Genomic DNA, 23,758 nt, shown 5'->3' with positions numbered 1-23,758 from the left:
TTCCTATAACAAGTAACGTGAATATGTAGAGCTGTTATGGTCACGGCAAATCCATATGCGATTCAGAATAATAATGCTTTCAAAAAATGCAATTACTCTCTTCTAAAATGGCAACTCAGTGCCTCTAATGAGATGCCATTTGAAAAGCCTGTGTCAAACAACAGAGCCATTTGGTAAACACTATTGTTTTTTTGCCTGCTGACATCCAGGCAGTGTATGAAGCAACACAGACCCTGCTGAGTGTTTGTTTGCATGTGTGTCAGAGTTTGTGGGTGTGGCAGGAAAACAGTCAGAAGGAAAACTATCAATTAAGTTTTACTAATGAGAACGTGTTGGCATTGTTTTTTCAAATGTTTTTTCACAGCTTTTAATTAAATGAACTTTTACCACATATCATCAACTGAATGTAACAATTATTGAAATCAACTAATGCGACACATCTTTAACCTCAAGTCTTCATTTTAATTGGAGGATGTTTCCAATGTTTGATTATATCTGTCAATAAATGAGAAGACAATTTGACTGAACAAACGATTTATGGAACACTGAATAATGTGAGATAGCTAAATGGCTTTAACTATGATTTGATTCGACTGGAACACTTGTTTGGATATATTATGAAATTGAATGTCTGGCATGTGTTCATTAAAGCACCTGAATACACGGCTTTCGTCACAATTAGCTAGTTGTTAACTTCGTCTGTCTGCTGTTTGCTGCTCGTCATGTTGCTTTTATCAGACTTTCCTGCTGTAGCTGTAAAAGGCATTGCGCTGTGAAACCAAAACAATGAGATGAAAGATGCTATAAAGCTCTGTAGAGCTAAGGGAACTACAGAATCAGGGTAAACACTAATACAGAAATATCTCAAGCGAAATAGCCATTGTCTTGATGTAACTTGGCATAGCCTTGTAATAGTTTTTAACTTGGCATACCCTATAATACTTTGTTTTGTCTGTTACTGAATAAGACAGCAGGTTTTCAGGGTCTTTAATTAAAACTGTTTAATGTAAAAAATCATTTCAGGTAAAAGACTCAATGCCAAATGTCAAGGCTGAGGCAAGATTATGTATATGTACCTAATAATAATAGTGAGTTTGATTGAGGCACTGAAATGCAATCTCCCTTTCAGAATTAAAGTGGATGCACGGATCCAGACTCAGAGGAAAATGTTAATGGAGTTCAGAGGGAGCGGGAGGCAGAATCATTAGTGAGTAAACAGCATTTCTTCCTGAAGAAAGCATATATGTTTGCTTCAAGCTCTGAGTTTTACCGACTGCATCTTTGCCTGGTTCAATGTGTTTACTTATTCATCAAGGTGGAGGGGGCCAGCTAGTTTCTCAGACTCCAGCAGTTACCCTCTTCCTGCTGTTGGACAAGAGGGGCAGACCCCATTAAAAATGCATGGGAACAGGCACGGCCGCAAGAGCTCTGTCAAATATTCATGCACCCATGCTGCATGTTTGGTTATGGGCTTGCAGAGCTGACGCTACGCTCTCAGCAAAGAGGGGATTGAAGTTGATGCAGCCTTTTGTATTTGTTGCAAAAAGTTCTTCAAAAGAAATGGTTGTGCAAGTTTTAGCCAATTTACAACAAATCATTTACACTTTTTTGTATTGAGCATGAGTAGGTAGGTATAAAGGAACAAAAACAAAATCATTTTTCAAAAGTGAGGATGAGCAAAGGGGATCTTTCAGCAAAATGGAAGTACAAAGTACAAAAATAAACTTAGCAAAGTTTCACAAAAGAAACCAATTCTCCCTAAACATCCCACAGGTTGGAAAAAACAGATTGAGGTGGTTTAAAAATTGGCAAATAGCTCTCATTTAAAGAAGTACGCAAGTCTCTAGGGGAGAATCTGATCTTATTCCAATGTAAAATGTTAAGGAATGTCTTGAAGCCAGTTATCATTAAAAAGCAACAGTACTTTTATTTTATTTTTTTGGAACTGCAAACATTTTCTTTTCTTTTCACAGCATATTTTCTTTCAGTGAAAACCAGTGAGCAGATTCTTGAAAGTGAAGTCAGCATAATATATGACACATTCTTCTTATGAGATAATACAGTGCAGACCTTTCTGCAAATCAAATCTCACCTAATCACGTGGCAATAATTGAGATTAACCAAGAGATTTGTAGATTGATGTTAGTTGCGATTACACAGCTCTTGTTTTTTTCTACACATGTAAATGAATTAAAATCAGTAAATAGAAAGCAGTCGTGGTTAAAAAATACAACAAAAATCAAAACCTGTTTGTGTGGAATTGAAAATGACAATCAAGAAGACTACATGATTCACAGTTAAGGAGCTTAAACTTGCAAACACACTGGTATGGACCTTTAAGCAATCTTTGGTGTCTGAGTGTGACACTGGATGGCCAGCTGTCCTTCCTTGTCAACATCGCTTCAACAACACAGATCTGCAGGTTCATGCTCCACATCAGGAGAATACGTCTATTTCTCAACAAGAAGGCAACACACTACAGGTTTTGGTCCAATCTCTTGACATCTCGCATCTACACTACTGCAACTTCCCCCGTGTTGCTCTGCCTATGTGCAATCTGACCTCTGTCAAAACACTCCCTCAAGGATTTCACAGCCTTTTTTGAATTGCAATACAAGTATTTTTGTTGCAATGAAGTTGCGAGAGATAGTGAAAACCTGCAGAAAAAAATTTAAAAAACTTGTTTTTGCGATAAAACTACTCTGGGCTAAGCTTTCCTTGTAAACTTACCAAAGAAGCTCAAAAGTAATAATGTATTCAATGACTCATATTTGAACATACAGTATGTTTCAGTGGCTTGTTGATCTTCACATTGTTAGTTAATTTCCTATCCTGGCCTGGAAAACATTGATAAGGTTTGATAAAGTACTTATTGGACTTTAACTTATCATTGCACTTACAATAACGAGCAAAGATGTCTCAATTTAGGTTGACTTTAGAGTAAAAAACATTACAGCGTACATTGATGTTAAAATCTTTGCCGGTTGGCAGGACGATCTGAAATCTTCTGCACGGTCTTTCGCTGTACGTTTTGTTGATAAATGTGAGATGTTCGAGTCACACGTCTCATATCAAAAACAAGGCAATCAATTTGACCAGTTCACACTCCCGCTTGGTCAGCGGCTGCATGTGGGACTGCTGGGATTGTTGCGAGTGATGAAAATGCAATAGGGGGCCTAGATGTCAATCAATGTCTTCCATTGATGAGGGCCCCTGATTGGTTCAGGTACGTAAGCAACTGCGTACCCTGCGTACCGATAGTTACGCGTCTGAATCAAGCAATTCTCATAGGCCAATTGAAAAATTCACCCACATTTGGCAGGTGGTTGGGTGTTAATTTCAGGCCCTGACTGGGGACCATGGATGTCTGCACAAAATGGCATGGGAGTCAATCCAATAGTTGTTAAGATATTTCGGTCGGGACCAAATAATCCTAGAAATTAATTATTCGTCATTTGTCTGGAAAGTGTTTACACCAGTGTTACTGGAAGCAGAGGTTAAGCTAAAATGGACATAAACAGTATATTATATACTGTATATACTGTATATATGTATGTATACAAACATTTTAGCTTTTCAAAATGTCTCCAGTTCATCCGTTCATTTGAACTACAGATCCGCTACCCGATCTGGCAAACTTGCATAATGTAATGTGATGGACAATTCCTCTTCCAACCGGTAGGGGGACTGAAGTGGGAAAAGTTCTCTAGTGTTGCTTTAAATTAAAACTCTCATATACTCATGGTTTTACTATTACAATATGATGTTTTGATTAATGTTACTGCTGCATTAAGGTGCATTTTCCAGCTGACCCAATAGGCTTTTTAAAGACAATATTTAGCTTTAAAAGTAGAAGAATGTTTCTCAGCACAAAAAGGAACACTTTGTCCTTCAGTTTATTATGAGCATTCAACATCAAGAAATCTGGAGATACATGGTGTACACTGGAATGGAGGGTGATGGAAATTGTCATCTAAAACACAACTAAAGCTGTCATTCAATGTAGTGGAGTAAAAGTACAATATTTCCTTCTGAGATGTAGTGGAGAGAAGTAGAAAGTAGCATGACTCTGTCTCACTCTGTCTATTTGAGGCAAACAGCCTGTCTGATTATTATGCAGTGTTCAGGATCAGCGGTGGCCCATGATGACTAACATTATTTCCCCAGGTTTGTGTGACATCACAGCCCAACTGAATGGTGGAGAAATCACAGATTTGGGTACGAAGCAGTTGCAAGGAGGGGGGTGGTGTGGTGTTTGATAAAGGGGGTCATTTTGAGAAACATGGTCACCTTGGAAACGTTAATAGCCTCTGATAACATTTTCTTCTTGTGTTGATTTATGCAGGGAAACGTACTCTGCGATGTGCCCTAAACGACCAGCAACTAGAGGCGGGTGCCATGCTCAGAGGCATGTGAGAAAATTTCAAAGTTGGCAAAGAGACAGAGATAGAAAAAGACTTTCTGTGTTTTCAGTTTGTCACAATTCTCTCGGCTGTTTCACACAGGTTTCAGATTCATTAAGCTTTACTGATGCTGGCTGCACTCGGCGTGCTCTGACAGACAGTAAAATGTAGTTTATATGTTGGAGACACACTGCGTGGGAGTGTTAGTCAGCATGGACTAAACTACTCAAATACTTTACTTAAAAGAAAAAAGTCCTGTATCTATGTTCCAATGTCAAAAATACAAGTGAATGACATATAATATATTATATATATATATATATATATATATATATATATATATATATTTGATAGTGAATTTCCCTCTCACTGTGTTAGGTTAATGCCACATTAATAGTGTAAAACAATACTGAAAATACCCAAAACTGGAGATAAAAAGTGAAAGTAGTATAATCTCTGATTTGGCATGAGAGTGAAGAATGTTGTTTGCATAGCTCCAATTTTAATTTAAAAAGAACAGATAAGACATAAATAAGGAGAAAACATGAACAGAGGGAAAATAAAAGACAAAAACAATGAGGCAGGATATGAAAAGATAAAAGATGATAGAAGAGAAGGAAGAACATAAGGAAATCCAATTCAAAATAAATCATTTTAGGGATGAAGTTCAACTACAGCCAATGAGGTTCACTTTTAAAAATCTGTATGTCAGATAGGCAATCATGTATTAGCTCTTGGTGTATGTTGTGGCATGTTAGTAGTTGGTACAACCTTAAGGCTAAGCAGTTATTAAATCTCCTAATCACAATCATTTTACTAGTACTACTTGTGCAGTCACAAAATGTCTTTTCCCAGTTGGGCTGGAGATTTAAATCAGCAACCTTCTACTCTCAGCTCTAATTCAGGGAACATAACTTCCTGCATTTCCAAAGGGTTGACATGGTGCTGATCTACCTGGGTGGAAATGTGTATGTGAGGCCAGTTATGGAAGCACTCTGACTCATTAATCATTCATCGGGCAGTGGAGCGTCTGCTGAGAGCTGATTCTTGGCATTTAAACGGGAGGGAGAATACAGTAAACACATTTTCTGAGTGCTGCTCTATGGTCTACATATAATCAATTCTCCTGTTATAGCATTTCACTTGCTTTGGGGCAATGGGTGAAGGGATGTAGGGATATGATAGCATCTACTGACTTGCCAATAATAAAATTCTATCAGTGAGAAAGCACTGATGGGGGGTACTGGGAAGTGTCAACTCAGTCTGAACCCCATTTGCAATAGCAAACAGGCCTCCTGTGAGAAGTCAACAATGCCCCATGGTGAGACACTACTATTTGTCACTCTGGACACATGACAATGTGCATTGGATAAATGCAAAATATGTGCTATGCGCCTGCAGGTTGAACTGAGATTTCACATCTGAAATGAAACTGCATGAGAAGGAAATACAGAAGTCATTACAAATTCTTAGAGCACATCACTTTCTCTCAGCTCTGCAGGAACAGGGGAAATCCATGTTGAAGAAGACAGCAGTAAAAAGGGTGCAGTCTCTTTGCCACTAGTTTGGGAGGTGCGTGTGTGGTAAACAAAGAGATTTACTGTAGCGATGCAATGGAATATGGGGGAGAGGATGTTGGTCTCCATGGCGACAAGTGTGTAATGGAAACATCAGTGGAGACTCTGAAATGGTACCACTCGCTGTAAAATCATCCCACAGCTCAGCTCTGCAAGGAGAGCTGAGAGGAGGAAGGAGTGGTGTCACAAAGCTCTGACGCTAGAATTCTCCCAATTTCTTTTCTTCCACCAGACGATGGTCCAGATATATGATAATGAAGGAACGCAGAGCTCAATTCACACTACTGCTGGACGTGACCCAATTCAGATTTTCTTTCCCCACTTATGAGAATGTTAGAGACAGGGATGATTTGAGACATCAGCATGACAATAAAGAAAGCTGCATTGTTGTTTACATGTGACATATAGTTGTGGATGAGAACATTTTACAAGTCTAGTCAAAATAAAAAGCCTCTCTCTGGATCTACAGTATGTGAAAACAATTAAAGCTTCACATGAAAAAAACTGTACTTTCGTGGCCAGGTGGGATCAGTGGTAAAGCAGGCGCACATGTACTGAGTGATTAATGCCTCAACGCAAAGGTCCATGGTTCAAATCAGAACTGGGACGATTTCCAGCATGTTTCCCCCCCTTACTCACCTCACTGTCCTGTCAAAAATTAAAGGCAGAAAAGCCCAAAAAATAATCTTTACTAAAAAGAAACAGTACCTCTACTAAAACGTTTCACTAAAACTTTACTTAAGTTTATCTTGATAATCTATGTTGTGTTTTAAGCTTATATTTGTCCACGAAAATGTTGTCAGCACTCCTTCCATCTTCCACTCGACTTGCAGTCACCAACTTAGGTGTAAATTTGGAAGCAGTGGAAGCGTGGAGGCTTTTCTTATCCTCTGAACGCTTTGTGACATGTCTGTCAGCTCATATTGATGTCAGATATTTATCAGGCAAAGACGTAAACAGTGATCCAAAAAATCAGATAGGAGTCAGAAATTTGGAGCCGAGCCCGAAAGCCCATGTTGTGAATGTAGCCTGAGAGTGATGAGCAACAAAATCATCATTACTCAGGTGCCTGCCAAGAGTGTACCAGAGACGCTGCTACTATATGATGAACATAATAGAATGCTAATAAATCCCCTGGAGATCACTGGGAGTGAATTCCCAGAATGCTCATCAATCAGGTGAGCGAGAGGCTGCCTTGCTCTTGGTAGGCATTCTGTTTCAGCAGTGAACAACCCACACTCGTGTTTTTCTCTAATATCTTAGTTTGACGAAAATAACCGTCTATCAACAACTAATGCTACATTCTTTTATAGCTTCACTGTTACTCAAACTGGCAGCACGTCCTGTTTTGTGCTGGTGTGGACGAGAAGTTCAGGTTTGTGCTGTTCTTGTACTGTTCTTGTACTTCTTTAGTAGGTTACTTTAATGCAGTTTAATGCAATTTCAAACCATTCAAGCGCTGTGACTGGATGGGAATATCGATTGATCAGTTAGTCCACCACTCTGGTCCAGAATGAAATAAAACAAAATATGGGAGGGATTGATATGATATTTGGCAGACATTTATGTCCCCCACAAAATGAAGCCAAACAACTTTGTTGATCCCTGACTTCCCAACGAGGTTGACATTTTTGGTTTTGAGTGAAATTTATTGAAAACTGTTGGATGGATTGCCATGACATTTGGTACACTTATGAATGTCCCCCTCAGAAGGAATGGAAATAACTTTAATTTTGTCCAAACTAACGATATTTCCATAAGCCTAAGTTTGTTTTACTATACTATATACTGTAATTCTTCCACGTTCTGCACTCAATCCATTCAGCCTCTTTTCTTATGTTAAACAGCTATTTTGAATATATTTGTTTCTGTATTTATTGTTTATTTCGTATAAATGTTCATTATGTTTTGTTTAGATATGAACCAACCAACAAGGCAAATTCCTTGTAATTACTTCCTTGGCAATACACCTTTTTCTGATTCAGAAACGTTAGCTTTCAGCTAGCAAAGCAATGCTGTGCCTTAGTTTTATCCTTATTTAGTCACTTTAGTAACTGGTTTGAGAATTTTATCAAGTTTATTCACAGAAAATCTTAATTTAATGTCCACTTACTGGCTTTGTCTGGGGCTTTCAAACACATCTCGCTGTTTCCTCAGCAGGTACACTTTTCTCACTTGTCAGTCAGTTGACTTAAACCTAAAAAAAGAAAGAACAAAAATCAGTTTTTATCCAACAGAATAGAATAAACTTTGATTGTTTCTATTTTGGTCTTTAAAGACAAAAATAACTTGACATGATAAATTAAGTACATTTAACAGCTGGATAATTTAGCAATTAATTGAAAAAGTGTCAGCAATGAGGGGGTATTCACTTATTACAACTGTATTAACACTACACCAAATTATTAAATGGAGCACTTTGATTTGTACAATGTTCCATTATCTGTGAGTTAATGTATGATTAGCTGCTGTAAGCCTTCCTGCTGCCAAAACCAAATGTCATATCTGTCTAAAAACTGTAATCTTTATTAAAAAGGCATTTTTCTGGGGCAGCCTCTAGCTCACCCGTTAAGAGTGTTAACCCCATGTTGGCTGAGCCCTGCAGCGGCCCAGGTTTGAATCCAACCTGCGGCCCTTTGCTGCGTGTCATCCCCCATCACTCTCCCCCTTTCCTGTCTATACGCTGTCATTGATAAAGGGAGAAAACCCCCAAAAATAATCTTAAAAAACAAAAATAAAGGCACTTTTCTGGATGGGACTGTTTTTTGTGTTCTTAAAAGGATTAGCTGAGGACAGTTTTATCCTTCTAAGTGGAGATATGGATGTGCTGGGAAAAACAAAATATTTGTTTTTTTTGTGTTGAATTTCTCTCTCGGCTGAGAGCAGCAGCAGCAGTTCTCTCCGTGACTGTTTTATTCACCTAGAAGCTGTTTTGATGAGAAGAGAATAGGAGAACAACAAAATAAAAAATCCACACAAACCTCAGCTTCATCAATTAAGAGTTTTAAACCATCCAAAGTCACTCTCATTTCCAATCTTAGGACGGCATGCCTGTCTGGAAGAATAATGAGAGGCTGACTCTGCCACAGGTTTACTCGACTACCGGCATAACAATTCACTGCAGGAAGTGTAAACAATCTTCCCTCTGCTCTTCAGATCAATTCTAATTTTGTTCCTGAAGTCAATATGCTTCTCATATCCCTTTTTTTCTTCAGCCACCGTATTTATCGGACCTTTGCGTGCATGCAGAAGTTTAAATAAAATCTCATTTACTGACTGAGATCATACTATATGATGTACATTGTTTCATAAAAGTGGTTTTTCCACTTATATTGTCCGATTGGAGCTGAGACCTTTTTTGTTGTGATGACCTTGTCTTGTCCACTGGGTGGCTGTGGCTCAGCCCGTAGAGCAGCACTATTCAGAAGGTCGGTGGTTTGATCCCCGGCTGTAGAATGCCTTTCCATCCACATGTTTTTATGCACATTTTGAAATGGGTGCATACAAAAAAAAACTTCGTAGCAATGGCAGAAATTCAAAAAGAATCCCTCAAAATATCCCAAAAAGGTTTTTTACAATTGGCTGTGGTGAAAAGGTCCTTCTTTGGACAACACAAAATATGCAATAAAGTGCAACTTAAACTGACTTAGTAAATAAATCATGACGTACAGGAAGTATGTGACATTAACATCCACAGAAGAGATAAAACCATCAGGCATTATCACAATATATTATGCAGTAATGTCAATTACAGTTTAAACACATTTCCCAAACACAATTTAGAATTATGTTTTGTTTGGTGTATATTAAATACAGTCTATTTATAATGATACATTCCCCATCTACTGTATAATCTGGTTCTGGTGTTAAAATATTAATAAAAAATATCTGGGCAGTGGGGGTCTGAAGCAAGCGTGTGACTGGGAGGTCGCCGGTTCAATCCCCAGAACGACAGGATAATATCTGGGTGAGGAAAGTGAAAGAGGGCTCATTACCACCACGGAGGTGCCCTTGAGCAAGACCCTTAACCCCAACCAGTCCAGTGGAGCTGCTTAGTGGCCAGCAGATCAGACTGTGATTGTACTGGGCAATCACACCTGTAATGTGACAGGTCGTCGTTCTAAATGAGAACTTATTCTCAATCAATTACCTGGATAAATAAAGGTTAAAAAATAAAAAAAAGTCTTTTGGGAGTTTTAGTTCTTTCACATTTCAGTTGTTCCAAGAATAAGGTGAGCTGTAGAGACTCTGTTCTGTTAGAAAATTACACAAATAACCCCCCTTTCTGTCATCACTACCCACGGTGATCAAAACGTTTCTGTTAGGAAACTTTGAAACTGGGTCCTCCAAAAATGGGGACGTCTGACCAGCCTGCCGCCTTCAAAGAACACACGGTTATTAAGCTTATTAAGACTTGAGGACTGCGTACTGTATGTAGATACCTGCTGGGACCCTTGAAGCATAGCAGCAGCTCATACTTTGCATCATCTTACACACAGGATGTGTGTAAGATGTGTGTAAGATGTGTGTAAGATGCTTACAAAGCTTGCAAAAAAAATAAAAATAAACTATTACCAAACCTACAGTTCCTCTCAATTTAATTTGCAATCTACTATTTTAATATGCATTCCTGCTGCCGCTGACAAAAGGCAACAGTCTGCTGCTGTAATGTAGTGGAGTGGTAGGAAATGTCAGCATAGTCAGTCCACTTTCAAAGGAGGCTGCTCGGAGGAATGTCATCACCATGTTGAAACTGTAAAAATGTATTCATATATTTATAAATCTATTCAGTCTGAATAACAAAGTGAATTTTAAATAATGCAGATTGTCCCACCTACTAACAGAAACAATAGTTTGCCCAAATGAAATAATGGTGCCAGGTAAAGTCACTGACAGAAAGTTGTCTCCTAAATCTGCTTGAAACCAAATTATCTCCAAAAAGTGAGCACTCAATCTACAGAAAGATTCACATTTAAACTTTGTCCTCCCTCATCTCTTTGGTATAAAAAACTGTCTGGGAAGCTAAATATGCACGACACTGTGTGCCGTTTACTGACAGCTATAGCTGTGAACCAATTCAAAGACTGTGTCAAAGAGGCACCTCTTGAAGAACAGTTTTCTTAGTGGAACTTGAAGGCTGAGGGAAACAGCTTCAAAGACGGCAGAACTAAAGGTGCATTCTGGCGCAATTCATTCACTTGTAAGGTCACATATCCAAATCTATCAGCAGGAAGTGGCCCTGAAGCAGTTCCTGGATACTTGTAGAGGTTATGATGGTTTACTTCAACACATGATGGACAACAGTTTACAGTTTAGGGAGAAATATTGTTCAGTATGTTGATATAACTCTTCATTTTAGCATTGTGTTTAGGTTGAAGTGCCCGCTATTGGTTTTAGTAATTTAGGACAGGAGCAAAGAGTATAACAGAATACCTCTGTCAATATCCCTTTTCTAAACAAAACTGAACATTGTTTTGTTTCTGTGACAACAACAATTTCCTAACCTTAAACGTGTGTTTATTACTGTCAATTCCTCTAACCTTAAAGTAATTTAACCCAAACCATAACACTTCCCTAAACCAGTGGTGTAGTCTAATGTATTTTAGCAGGTATACTGTACTAAATATGGACCAGAATGGACATATCAAAGTAGGGTGTCTGGGTGTCCTCCCACAGGGAAATTATGAGAGTCAAAGTCTTCCTTTCCTGCATTATGATACACTTTGATGCACCAATTGAAATACCTATATGTAGCCTAAGCGAAGGATAAAACAGATGATGATTCAAAATATATCAAAAATATTATCTTGTTACATGTCATTGCGCATTTTAAAGTGGGTATATGGAAATCCTGGAGCTTTCTTAGTGGGTATACTGCGTATACCTGCGTATCACGTAGACTACACCACTGCCCTGAACCTAACCAAACCTTAACCATAAAGAGCATTTATTTTTCTTGTTTCAGCAATCTGAAAAACTATGTCATTCTAGAAAGCATGGACAAACAACACATTTTGTCATTTCATTTGGACGATTTGGATAAACAAGCTGGACTTTTAAAGTAATAATCTCAAAAATGTTCCTTTAAATAAATGTCTGTTAAGTCACTATCTATTGCCGAATGAGGTAACACAATGTTGACCTTCTGTTGAAAATGTCACTCTCGATTGCATTTGGTTGTTCGTGGCGACTTTATTTGGAAAAATCAGTAAGCATCCCTGATCTGAATCGCCATCTTAAGCGCAGCACAGAGCGTATATTGGGAATTTAACTTGTCACAGGCAGCAATAGCAGAGATAAGAGAAAATAGAGAGCCGGCTACCAAGTTAGCAAAGAACTCACCAGCTACACTAGCTCACCAACTATAACTTTAAGGAGCCACTACGTCATCAATCTTTTAGCCTTACATTTTTCGTATAGACGAGCAGCTGTCACTTGGTGGACAGTTGGAGGCTTATCACACTGCAGCTAGCTACTGTACATCACATCACAACATCACATCAATGTTTTACTGAACAGTATTCCAGTGGCAAACAAAAGGATGGCAATATTGTACCATAACTACAGTAGGACCAACACTGCTGCAGCACAGAACAACTGCAAGGTAAATATGGAAAAGAATAAAAGCTGAGAGCTCACTAGCAGACGGGCAGGCAAAATCCTCTCTGGGATTTGAAAAACAAAGTAAAAGCTAGCTCTGAATGTCAAATGCTTATCCGATCCAATCACTGACGGGCTTCAGCTTGTGTCAAAGAAGAGGAGCATATCCCCGCTAATTAGTAAAATAATCCCTTCTCTGAATCGCCGTTGTAAGCACAGCACAGAGCATGTGTTGTGAATTTAACTTGTGTGCTCTTCACAGTTCACCAGGTTGCTGATATAAATGCAGGATTGATAAACTCCCATCTGATCGTTCTTATGGTTCCAAATTGATGACATATTTAGTGATTACTGAACGGTTAAGTGACTGATTGGGTTGATGATCATCATACACTGCAAGATCACTACTAATTATTTATTTAATTATTTATTAATTTGTGTTACTGCATTTTGACTCTTACATTGTTTTGTGGCGATTCTTTTCTGGCAGCTATGTGCGTTTTCTTGAATTAGATTAAGAATGCAATGATGATGATACATATTTTTATTATTTTTATTACTATTATTGTAGTATTACTGATAATTATTAGCAGTAGCAGTGATGCAACGCAACTACTTTTTTCAAGTAACTGTATGTTATTTTAGTACTTTCCCACTACTTACATAATTCTATTTGACTCGATGATTTCATAACAAAATATTGTTCCTATTACTGCAGCTGCTACTTTATGTGACAGCTATAGTCAGCAGTTATATTACAGATTTAGATTTGACATTCAAAATATAAAATATGATGCATTGTTATTGTTTAAATTTCCCACAAGCACGTTAGCTTTATAATGACCAGCTTCAACATTAAGATGCTGCTTCAACAGTAATGCACCATAAATAATAATCCCATATTGTAATTTAATACTGACAGGAGCTATTCGGCATGCATAAGTAATTTTACTTTGTATTTCTGTTTTATTTATAAAGGACAACACACGTTAATCAACATTTCTGTAAATGTGCCAGTGTTAGCCAGTCGGCAAATTTTCAACTGTAGTTCTTTGGCCAGATGATTTTCGACCACGGCAACAGGAAGCAACACAAAAACATTAATACAGGTTAAAATATACACACAGTAATCAAAAAGACACCATGCATATAGCTAGAGCAGAACTATAAGCTTTTTTTAGTATACCATGCAGAGCTGGAGAAAGCATCAGGACACTAGCAGAGATTACACATCAACAGTAGCTCCAGTTAAAATAAGAAGCCAAGCAAGCATCAGGACACGTTCATATAACTCCAACACCAGTTAGCCATGCAAAGCAATAACAAGCAGTAATAAAAATATGAAATAGACTATATCACTCTCTCGAGGAAGGCGTCAATACAGCACAGACTAATAAGATGGTATAATAGTTCAAATATAAAATGTAATGACACTTTTGTAGCTAATGCTTCTGTTCTATTATCATTTTAACACAATATTTAAGAATGCATGTTTTTACATTTTTATTTTGTAACTTAACCTCTTTGTCAGCCGCCTAAAGTAAAACAAAGAGACTGTTTGTATTTTATAACCATGTGCAATAATTTATATTAGTGTTGGACTGCTACGTTTAGCTTTCAAGTTAACAAGACACCATATTTTTAAGGTTTCCACTGCACACTCTGCAACCAAAGCTTATTGCCTTCACTAAAAAATAAATAAATTGAAGACCTAACTTAGAAATTATGAAACTTTTCCAATCAAGTTTTACAAAGTGCAAGTCTCTGAAGGTGACCAGTGTGTGACAAAAAGGTTTTCAAGTGTTCAAGATCCTGACTACAACAGGCGATTTAGACAATATGGGCCCAAAAATGACAATAATGACAAATAAATGTGTATGTCTATATCAGGAGCTCAGTAGGTTTTTTTCTGGGATTACATACAAATCCAAGTCTCTCTAACCCCTCTTCTACTACTTAAAAGTAAACCAATATTCCATTAGTTATGCTATTAAAGCTCCAACATCCTGTTTCAACAGCTCCACAGTCCAGAAGCAAGATGCTCTAAACCACCATTTAACTCTGACTTTAAACGCAGCAAATGCTCAGAATAATAATAAAGAAAATCTCTTCAACAGTCGCTAGAGCTGCTGAACGTTTGATTATCTCCTCCTCAGGCAGCTGGATGGCACGTTTCTCTGATGTCGATACTGGTCCACTCGTCCTATTCCAGCACCACATGACTTTGTCATAATTACTTTTGCCAACAGAGGTGAGAGCGGATATTTAAATAATTAGACATGGACACCCACCTCTTCTCTTATCTGCTATTATCATACATCCTTGTTTGATATTGTCTAAAAGTTTAACCTTCAGTATGGAAGAGGATCACACCATGGAAATGAACCCATTCAACATGTTTCCAAACATCAGTAATATCAATTATGATACTATAATAACTGAGGATTGTCATTTTTTTTATAATATTTTCAAAATTATAAGTAGATTTATTTTCAGGACCAGATTAGTGCTGTCAAGTGCACCCAAATAGCTTTTTCTGTCTGTTAAGCAGCTTAGGCTTATGACATCTCTGTTAAAGGATAAAGTTGTTGTTTTGTATAAATAAAGTTTTTCCCCAAAAGTCATAAATCCGCACAAAAAAATCACAGACAGTTTAAACCACTCTGCTGTAGCTCCTCACTGGGATTAAACAGTGGAAAGCAAACAAAACAAAAAAAAGCTTCTTCCAATCAAGTTTATTGACTTTACTATTCTTGGCCACATCTGTGCCAGCACCAAACAATTAAGCCACAACACAAAAACACTCAATAAGAGATGATAGCGAGCATAGTTTGTAACCTTTTCTTCAATAGAGGACATAAAGACATGTCTGATTGCACAGTGAAGTCCACAGTTTGGAAAGCATTTATTCTGGGCTTTGAAGGACTTATAATTGGCCCCATTTGCCTTTGTTTTTCCCAAAGAGAGAAAATGCAGCAAAATGATTTTAGTTTCATGTTTTAACAAGATGTAGGTGTCCTCTAAACAAAAAAAATGTAAAGTAAATTTTCCATTCATCTTTCTGGGTGATATTAATATGGAATAGAAAACCATCAGAAATCATCAAAATATTTGTCATAATCATTGAGCAACATTGCTGAGATAAACACACACTAATCAGATCAAAGCAGAAATCATTTTGCCTGCTAAATGAAATGCATTGTGACGTGTTCATTGTGGTGTGTCACATCTTTGTCTTTTGAGCATATCTTTCTCTCAACCGTTGCTTTGTCTTTACTTTTGACGCACATGTTTTAAATGTCCTTGAGCAAGAATCCCCCACAAATTCTGCTAACTTTGAGGAGGCTTATTGCAGCCGAGATGTACTTCAGAAGAAAAAAAAAGATGATGATGAAACAAAAAAAAATGTGTCTCTATGGACTAAAACATCCACAAAGAATATGAACTTATACTGAGCAAAAATGTAAGCCTGGACTTGGTTATAAAAATTCCACAAAAAGCTCTGAAAAAGAGTAATATTGCTGCAAAAATGTAACCTTCAACTGTGAGGATGGTACCCTTACTGGTGCTATTTGATTGAGGGTTTCCTTTGGGAACAGGCCGTTCAACAGTAAGGCTCATTTATGCTCCCTTTCTTAAAAAAATATACACGTCCATTTAAAACAATGAAACCCGCCCACATACTTCCTTATCAGTGGCATTGATGTTGGCAACACTGGACAACCACTAGAGGGGGCTCCAACAAATCAGTCTCACACGGACCTCCACTTTTCATTTGCTACAGCCCAACTCACGTTTAATTCCCATCCAATTTCCTCCAAGCTGTTCTGTAGTAACTGTTTGTCCCTGTGCCCTGGCAAAGTAAAGTAAGTGTACATGTTTAAATTTTCTAACTAGCTCCGCCATTTTTTAAAATTTCTTCACTGGCTACACTGCACCCATGATTTCAGGTGAAACTGCTCCGTTCTGTTTGTATCTATAAGCTATCAGATAACATGCACAAATACTATGAAAGTAAATGCAGAGTACAGACGGAAGGTCAGTATGTGTTTATAACTGTGACCATAAACAAGCTTGTAGGGGATTTGAGAGGGGATGGGGGGGGGGGTCACCATCCCCTTTGTAAACAAAATGACCAAATTGCATCCCTCTTGTTAACCGGTCATTCCTGTACATCCCCCCAAGGTCCCTAATAGGCGGACACGTACAACATCCTATCCATGTCCAAACAGATCACCGGTAAATTAATGACAATTATTACATTTATTACATACAACAAGTTCTTCTATTTTGCAGCATTTCTAGCTGCCCACGAAACTCACAGACCAATTGCATGCTTTGTAAATCATCTCACGTGATGCTACTCAGTCAATCCAATCTGTGCAGTGGAGTCAGTGATTGAGAACAAAGTTTAGAGACAAGACAAGAGGCAGCTGGAGAAATAAGTGAGTCAGAGAAAAGTAATTTTGCATGGCGTGCTCTTAGAAAAGAAAAAGTAGACAGTGAAAACAGATCTTTTAATCAAGAATGGACACACTTGGGTTACATGTTCATTCTTCCCACCGCTAGTTCAAACACCGTATGTCTGATGTTAGTAGGCGATTTGAAGGGGGGGGGTGAGGCGTGATGGTGGGCCGCTCCACATTACAAATTAACAAACTGCCTACTGCTGGTCGGTGAGGTTGTGCTCTGCCCAATGAGCTACACAGCACCAGCAGTTTTTGGCATGGAATAGAAAAATGGAGAGGATGTGCTCCGCCTGCCAACACAGTCTTCTGATCAGAGGCCAGGTGATATCAGACAATCTCCATTAATCCTACCATCTCCATCCCCTTTTAGTTCCTGTTCTCTTCCATGCCTCCTCTTACCAGGTTGTTATCAGTTTGAGGGATAATTAAGCCTTGAGGGACTGCTGTAGGCTTTCCTCTTCTAAGTTGTCAACCGTTAGAGGGAAGCAGATCAAACGCCTTTGAAACGCGAGAGAAAATGAAAAGCTCGTCTACCAGAGACAACAGGCGTATTGTTGGAGATGTTTTTGACTCCCATCTTGCGCTTAAAGATACAAGTTCACTTCAAATATGGGAAGAGTTTGAAATCCAAGCCTTCAAAACAAATGTACAACTAACAGGAAGACACATTAGACACAGTAGAGTTTGATGCTGAAATACATTTAAACAATAGACTTTTTTCCTTAAGTGATTAGTTGATTAGTCCATTACTTAATCACAGATTAAACAACAATTTTGATAATTGCTTAATTGTTGAAGTCATTTATGTAGTAAAAATGCAAAAGGGTGGCCACTTGCTTTGTATCCTTTCATTTTACATCACTTTGATTTTAATATGTTATGGTTTTAAACTGTCAGACAACACAAGCTGTTTTAAAAGAAAAATGTCAAATATCACATTGCTCTGTGAACTTGAGTCATCCATTTTTAAGTTTCATTTTTCATTCATTTTCTGACACTTAACAGACCAAACAGGTCAGAAATCATCAGTCAAATAGAGGTAGCTGTATCCTTCTTCATTCAGTATCTTTAAAATGTAGTTGATCCCATAAGATCTCCCCCAGAGATTAGATTCACAGCATCAGACAGAAACTAGATAAATGAGCTGGAAGCCACACATTTCAGCTGTCAAAGAAACAGAAGTAGTAAAATCCTTGATATCAATCAGGAAAAAATCAGAGATTTTTTGGCGAGATTAAGAATGAAAATGTCATAGCGACAAATAAATGTGCGACAAGTGCAGATGAGATTGAGACAAGAACCTATACAGGTTGTTGTGTTAAATGTTTAACTAGTTGCTCCTAAAAAAGTTCATTACATGAATACGATGCCAGGCTGAATAAATTAAGTGAAAATAGAGTTCAGTCTGATTATCAGGCTAAACAAATTCTATGAAAAGACCAAAACCAACTATATGTTAGTTCATCTCACCCTTTTCAAATTTCCTACCTCATCTGTGACAATCAGGCCAGAGCCCAATGGTTCCTTCTAAATTTCTTAATCTTAGAAAAAAAAGGGTCACAAACATTGTGAACATTTAAAGGGACTATATGTAACATTTTTATGTTTCATTTTCTGTACAATGATCTTCAATGACCTGTAACAGCAAACAAGACTAACAGTAAAAAAGAGAGCTATTTTTATATAGTTTTTATTAATGCCTCTGCTCCGGCCCGATATTTACCGCAAAGTAACACCACCTCTTTGTAACACCGGAAAAGCCTGTGTTCCTGCCAGGTAAAAGGTAGCAGGAGACTTCTGTAGGTTTATCTGTATTTTAATGTTATTTTAGAAGTTATCTGCTGTAGTTATGGCTGATACATTGGCAGGGCCATCACAAAAAAAGGAAATTAAATGAAGAACAACTAAAAGCTAAAAGGAAAAGGGAAAAACAGCGGGTGAAAATGTGAGTCTTCGGTCAGGCTTTTAACGGATTATTTTAAATGAATGATTTTCTGTCCGAGCAAAACATTCATCACGACTTTATAACCTCTCAGTAACGCTAACTTTATGATCTACAGTGGGTAATAAAGAAAAGAAAGAAAATCTCTTTAAAACAGCAAGAGTGATAAAAACCCTACCGCTGGCCACTGTAGTTTTTAGCATAAGTTGCATAAGTAATGTTATGCTGGGGACTATTTTCAGCGGTGCACAAATCCACATTTTTGCTCTAGTGAGTATTTGGGGCAGCAGGACGGTTTATGTGGGATTGATTTCAACTAAACAGTGTGTGTTCATGTTAATGAAGGAATATGTCACCCAGCGCAACAGTGCAGCTCACTGGTGTGTTTTTGGACAACAATGGAGCTCTAAGGCACAGAGAGAAATAAGATTTATCAGGCTTTGGGTTCACAGATAATACATGTTAGAAGAACTGTTGTTTTTTGTTCTCTTAAAGGTGCTCTAAGCGATGTTGGGTGACGTTACTTCTTGTTGACGTTCAAAGTAATTTCAAACATAATGCTCGCCCCTCCCTCCTCCTCATCCCATTCCCCTCTCTTCTGTGCATCCACGCACTAACCCCCCCACCCCTACTCCCACTTCCTTCTTGTCGGTTATTGGCCGGAACGCTGGGACACGGTTTGTGTATGCTTTGTGGTGCAGGTGGGCACAGTTTGTTTTTTTCCAGTGTGTTCTGGGGACAGGCAGCTCGAAGACAGTGACTAGATGTTTGCTGTAAGTGACAAAAAATGGTGTAGCTTAAAACATGCATGACATCGCTTACAGCACCTTTAATATTAATGCAGAATCAGTATTTTCCTGTAAGACCCTGAATCGATCCTGAAGAGCACATCAGCACAGCTGATGCCCGGAAACACAATTTTCAGTCTCACATCACATTGAAAACATAAAATAAAACAATGTTTTTTCCCCTCTCAGGATCAATTCAAGTTTAGGGTTGTTAGACCTAAAGGCAAGACAGTTTATAACAAAGAATTACCAGTGATTTTATTCCTGCTCAGAAACACAGTTTGGAATCAGGATCACATGCTGTCCTGATCCAGACCAGGAGCAGCTGTTTAGATGAATCTTTAATGCACACGTACGTTGAGGTCTCGCCACAGAAGAGCAGCGTACCAAACTATAGGAAACCTTTTAACTGTTAAAGTTGCTGTCATTTAGAAAAAGGTGAGATCTTCCGAACAAATGTCATGAGAGCAACATAAGGGAATTGTCTTTAACAAGAAACTCTGAGATGTTGTGCTTAAGCTGCAAAGATCTCTTTAACCTCCCTTTTGGGAACTGATAAAATGAGCAAAAGTTTCTTTGTTTTAACATTGACTTCTTTTACACTGAGTTTGATCTGAATCACAAATGATGAATCATGAACGAATTACCATTTCAACACAAAGCGTTTTCTCATAGATTTAGCATTTAATTACAACTGAGAACGACCGATAACATGCGTTACTGTAGTTCTGGTGACAAGAATCATATTTGTGCCAACAAATATAATGTACGATCACAACCAGTTTGACAACAATGTGAGAAAATGCTTTAAACAGCCCTGGAAAACAAACTTTGACAATCTTACACTCTTACCTGCCTGCTGATGTGGTCAGGCTGTTGTCAGGGTTACTTCTGTTCCCTCGGTGAACTGGCATTGATCCTTAATCACACACAAACAAGAGTTGGCCTGAAAATAAAAAGAAACAAAGAAACACATCTAAGGTGGTGCATTTTGGTTTATAACTCAAAAGACTGTAATGCATTGTCAGCCACACATCCTCTAATGAACTGTCTGGCCACTTGAGAGAGAGGACTCCATGTTCAGTCAGAGTTAAACATCAGACTCCCATCAACAGAACACTGTGCTGTCTTCCACAAATACTGCATCTGTACAAGGGCTTAGGGACACTGAGATACTCTGAAGGGAAACCAGTTTAAAAAGTCTTTATCATATTTCTTGGCTAAATGCCAGGTATGTAGATATTATGTTTATATAGTGAATTGATACAAATAACACAATACATCTTTTGATATTTATTGCCCCTCATTTGGCTGACTTGCTTGGGTTGTTCGTTGTGTGTCCGACTATGCGTGCTTTCGAACACGTGCCCAACTCTACCTCTGAGGGGCTTACCGTGAAATTTTACTCAGCCAAACGTCAGCATTTATGTGCTGCCCACTAACCAAGGAAGAACATTAAAAAAAAGATCTAGCTGGTCTACTGATAAAACAGCTTAAATTATGGTAACGTGTCGCATTTTGGGGGGGTAACGTAAACAGGGTTATTAAGACGGGAAAGCCAATCAATTACATTACTCATTACTAAAAAATGTAACTCCGTTAGTAACGCCATTATTTGCAAAGCTATTCCCACCACTGTATATGACAGACCATATTCAGCAGTAAATGAATCAGTAATAGTCAAACCCAATATAAAGACAAAAATAGCAATAAAGACAAAAAGAGGAAAAAATGTATACCAAACATGCACGTTCTTATATGTGCATGTGCAAACTATTACATAAATACATTTTTGTATTTTAGATATTGAAAAATTGCACCACCAGCCCATAACACCAGGCCACTACATATATGTTTAAGTTTTCATCTTTGAGGCTTTATACATTTATATTTGCTTTTAACTCTAAATGGTATTCTTTATAGCACACTAGCCTTTTTAAGCTCAAGAGTATGCAAAATTTGAAAAATTAAACTTGATTCTTGATTTAAGTTTGGCACTGTCAATCAGTCATTGTCTTTTATTAAAGTATGCATTTGTCATTTTGAGGACAAAACTTTAAAAAACCCTATATAATTATCTCTCTTTTGTTAAACAGCATAAGAAAAACAGCTGCACAGTACAGTAGGTATCCCCAAATTTATCGTTTACATAATTTCACTTCACATGGGAGACAAGTAAGTAATACAGTAATCCAATTAGACCACTCTGTAAAGTGTCTAATTCTCTTTTTTTGTCACAAAATTAAAGAAAATCTAAAAATAAAGACGTAATAAGTTGCTCAGGAAGTGTTGACACCGAGTAACTTATGGCACATCTAAAATGGATTTGTCAAATACAGCATCTGTTTACCAAACCGAAGCCACGCTTGGCTTTTTCACTTGAATTAGACGTAACTGAAATGTTATGTTAGGTGTGCTGTTCGCTCTAAGTACAAGATGCTAAATTGCAGGAGTGAGAGAGAGAGAGTCTGGTTCTTGTGAGGCTGAAGCCTTGATAAAAAAAAGTATTCTGTTGTGAGCAGATGGCCATGTAGACTTTGCTTGCTTATTTAAAAGTAGGCAGTCCACCCACACCACCTTCAACATTTTTCACACTTTATCTAGTTATGCAGTTGTTGATTTTTTTAAATCAAACTTGACCTTTGAATGTTGTTTCATACTTGTTTCTTTAGTTGTTACTGATGCCAGATGGAAGGTAATTTTGTTGATACTGAAAAGACTCCTGAATCGTATAACTCAAAGAACATGATTTGTCTGGAGTTTTACTAACAAACAAATTTGATCAGTACTCGATGTGCAACTCAGTCTCCCTGAAAATAAAAAAATGATATAACCAATTTGTTTTTGCATAATTGTTGCCTGTGGGTTGGTTAATGGCAATGTGTGTAACATTTTACAGAACAACAGCTGTAGGGAGCTGGTTGAGATGGGTGCTGGGTGTGCAAAGCACCGGACACAAAAGGCCGAGGTTCAGATCCTGAGACTAGTTTGTGGTTGGGTTTAGGCAACAAGAAGACTTTGGTTAGGGCAAAGGAATGTGGTCAAGTAGTGAAAAAGTAAACACACCCTGCCTCATGCTTCAAGTTCAGTTTTGACATTTTTAATTTAAAAGAGATTCTTCTTGTTGTTGCTGACTTCCAGGGTTTAACTTCTCCGCTCCAGTGATGTGGAAGTGTACTTCAGGGTGTCAGTACAACACGACATTACTGTTGTGGGCACTTCTGACTACACCCAACCAAGTGCGTTGAATGCCTAAACATAACCACAACAACATTACTTGTGGGGCGCCCTGGTGGCCGAGGGGTTAATGAACTGCAGCAAACCTGGTTTGATATGACGTGCTATGTCTCCCCTCATTTCCTGTAATATTGTAACCGTCAACTTGAAAGAAAGGTATTAAAAAAGTAAATGTTAATTATCCTTAAATTGTTTAATTAGATAGAAAATAAAAAGTAGGATGTCCGAAAATTTTGCATATGTGTTTAGTATGAACATGAAAAGTTTTCTTACAATGTTGATATATTATTATGTTGTTTCTTTTGAATTGCAAATGTTGCAAACAGGGCATGAAATGCAATTAAATTTAGCAATTGGTGGGTAACTCTTGGGTAACATTACTGAAGGTGCAATGATAAGTTAAAGTCCAAAAACTACTTTATCAAACAGTATCATTGTGTGTCCCAGCCTGGCCCCCCTTCTACAGCACTTGATGACGGCGCGATGTCCACAAGTAGGCTCGTACAGACACGTCAATTCCTGTTGGTCACCTTTATGAGGCAAAAAAGTGGCTGGTAAAAAGTGACAGTGGCAGTGGATTTAAAATCCAACCCCCTACTGTTTTGAGTATCATTAGGACATAGATATCTAGATATTATTGTAATGACATTGACAAAGAAATATTATATATTATATATACAGTGGGTACGGAAAGTATTCAGACCCCTTTAAATTTTTCACTCTTTGTTTCATTGCAGCCATT

At 37.9% G+C, this 23,758-nt stretch overlaps 1 protein-coding gene across 1 annotated transcript in view; it reads right to left on the bottom strand.

Moving 5' to 3' along the window:
* The window catches only part of LOC117949042 (alpha-1,3-mannosyl-glycoprotein 4-beta-N-acetylglucosaminyltransferase C-like), a 37,192-nt gene that overhangs the window by 11,016 nt on the left and 2,418 nt on the right, over window positions 1–23,758 (bottom strand). Inside the window, exons 2-3 of the mRNA XM_034879030.1 lie at window positions 20,632–20,725; window positions 8,094–8,177 (exon numbers count right to left, since the gene is read on the bottom strand). Of these exons, the coding sequence (XP_034734921.1) occupies window positions 8,094–8,121 (28 nt within the window). The 5' untranslated portion in view covers window positions 8,122–8,177; window positions 20,632–20,725. The remainder of the gene's footprint in view (window positions 1–8,093; window positions 8,178–20,631; window positions 20,726–23,758) is intronic.

This window comes from Etheostoma cragini, chromosome 8 (assembly GCF_013103735.1).
Source record: "Etheostoma cragini isolate CJK2018 chromosome 8, CSU_Ecrag_1.0, whole genome shotgun sequence".
NCBI classification, from domain to species: domain Eukaryota; kingdom Metazoa; phylum Chordata; class Actinopteri; order Perciformes; family Percidae; genus Etheostoma; species Etheostoma cragini.
The sequence above is the reverse complement of the archived record's forward strand: the minus strand, read 5'-3'. Positions and strand labels throughout refer to the sequence as shown.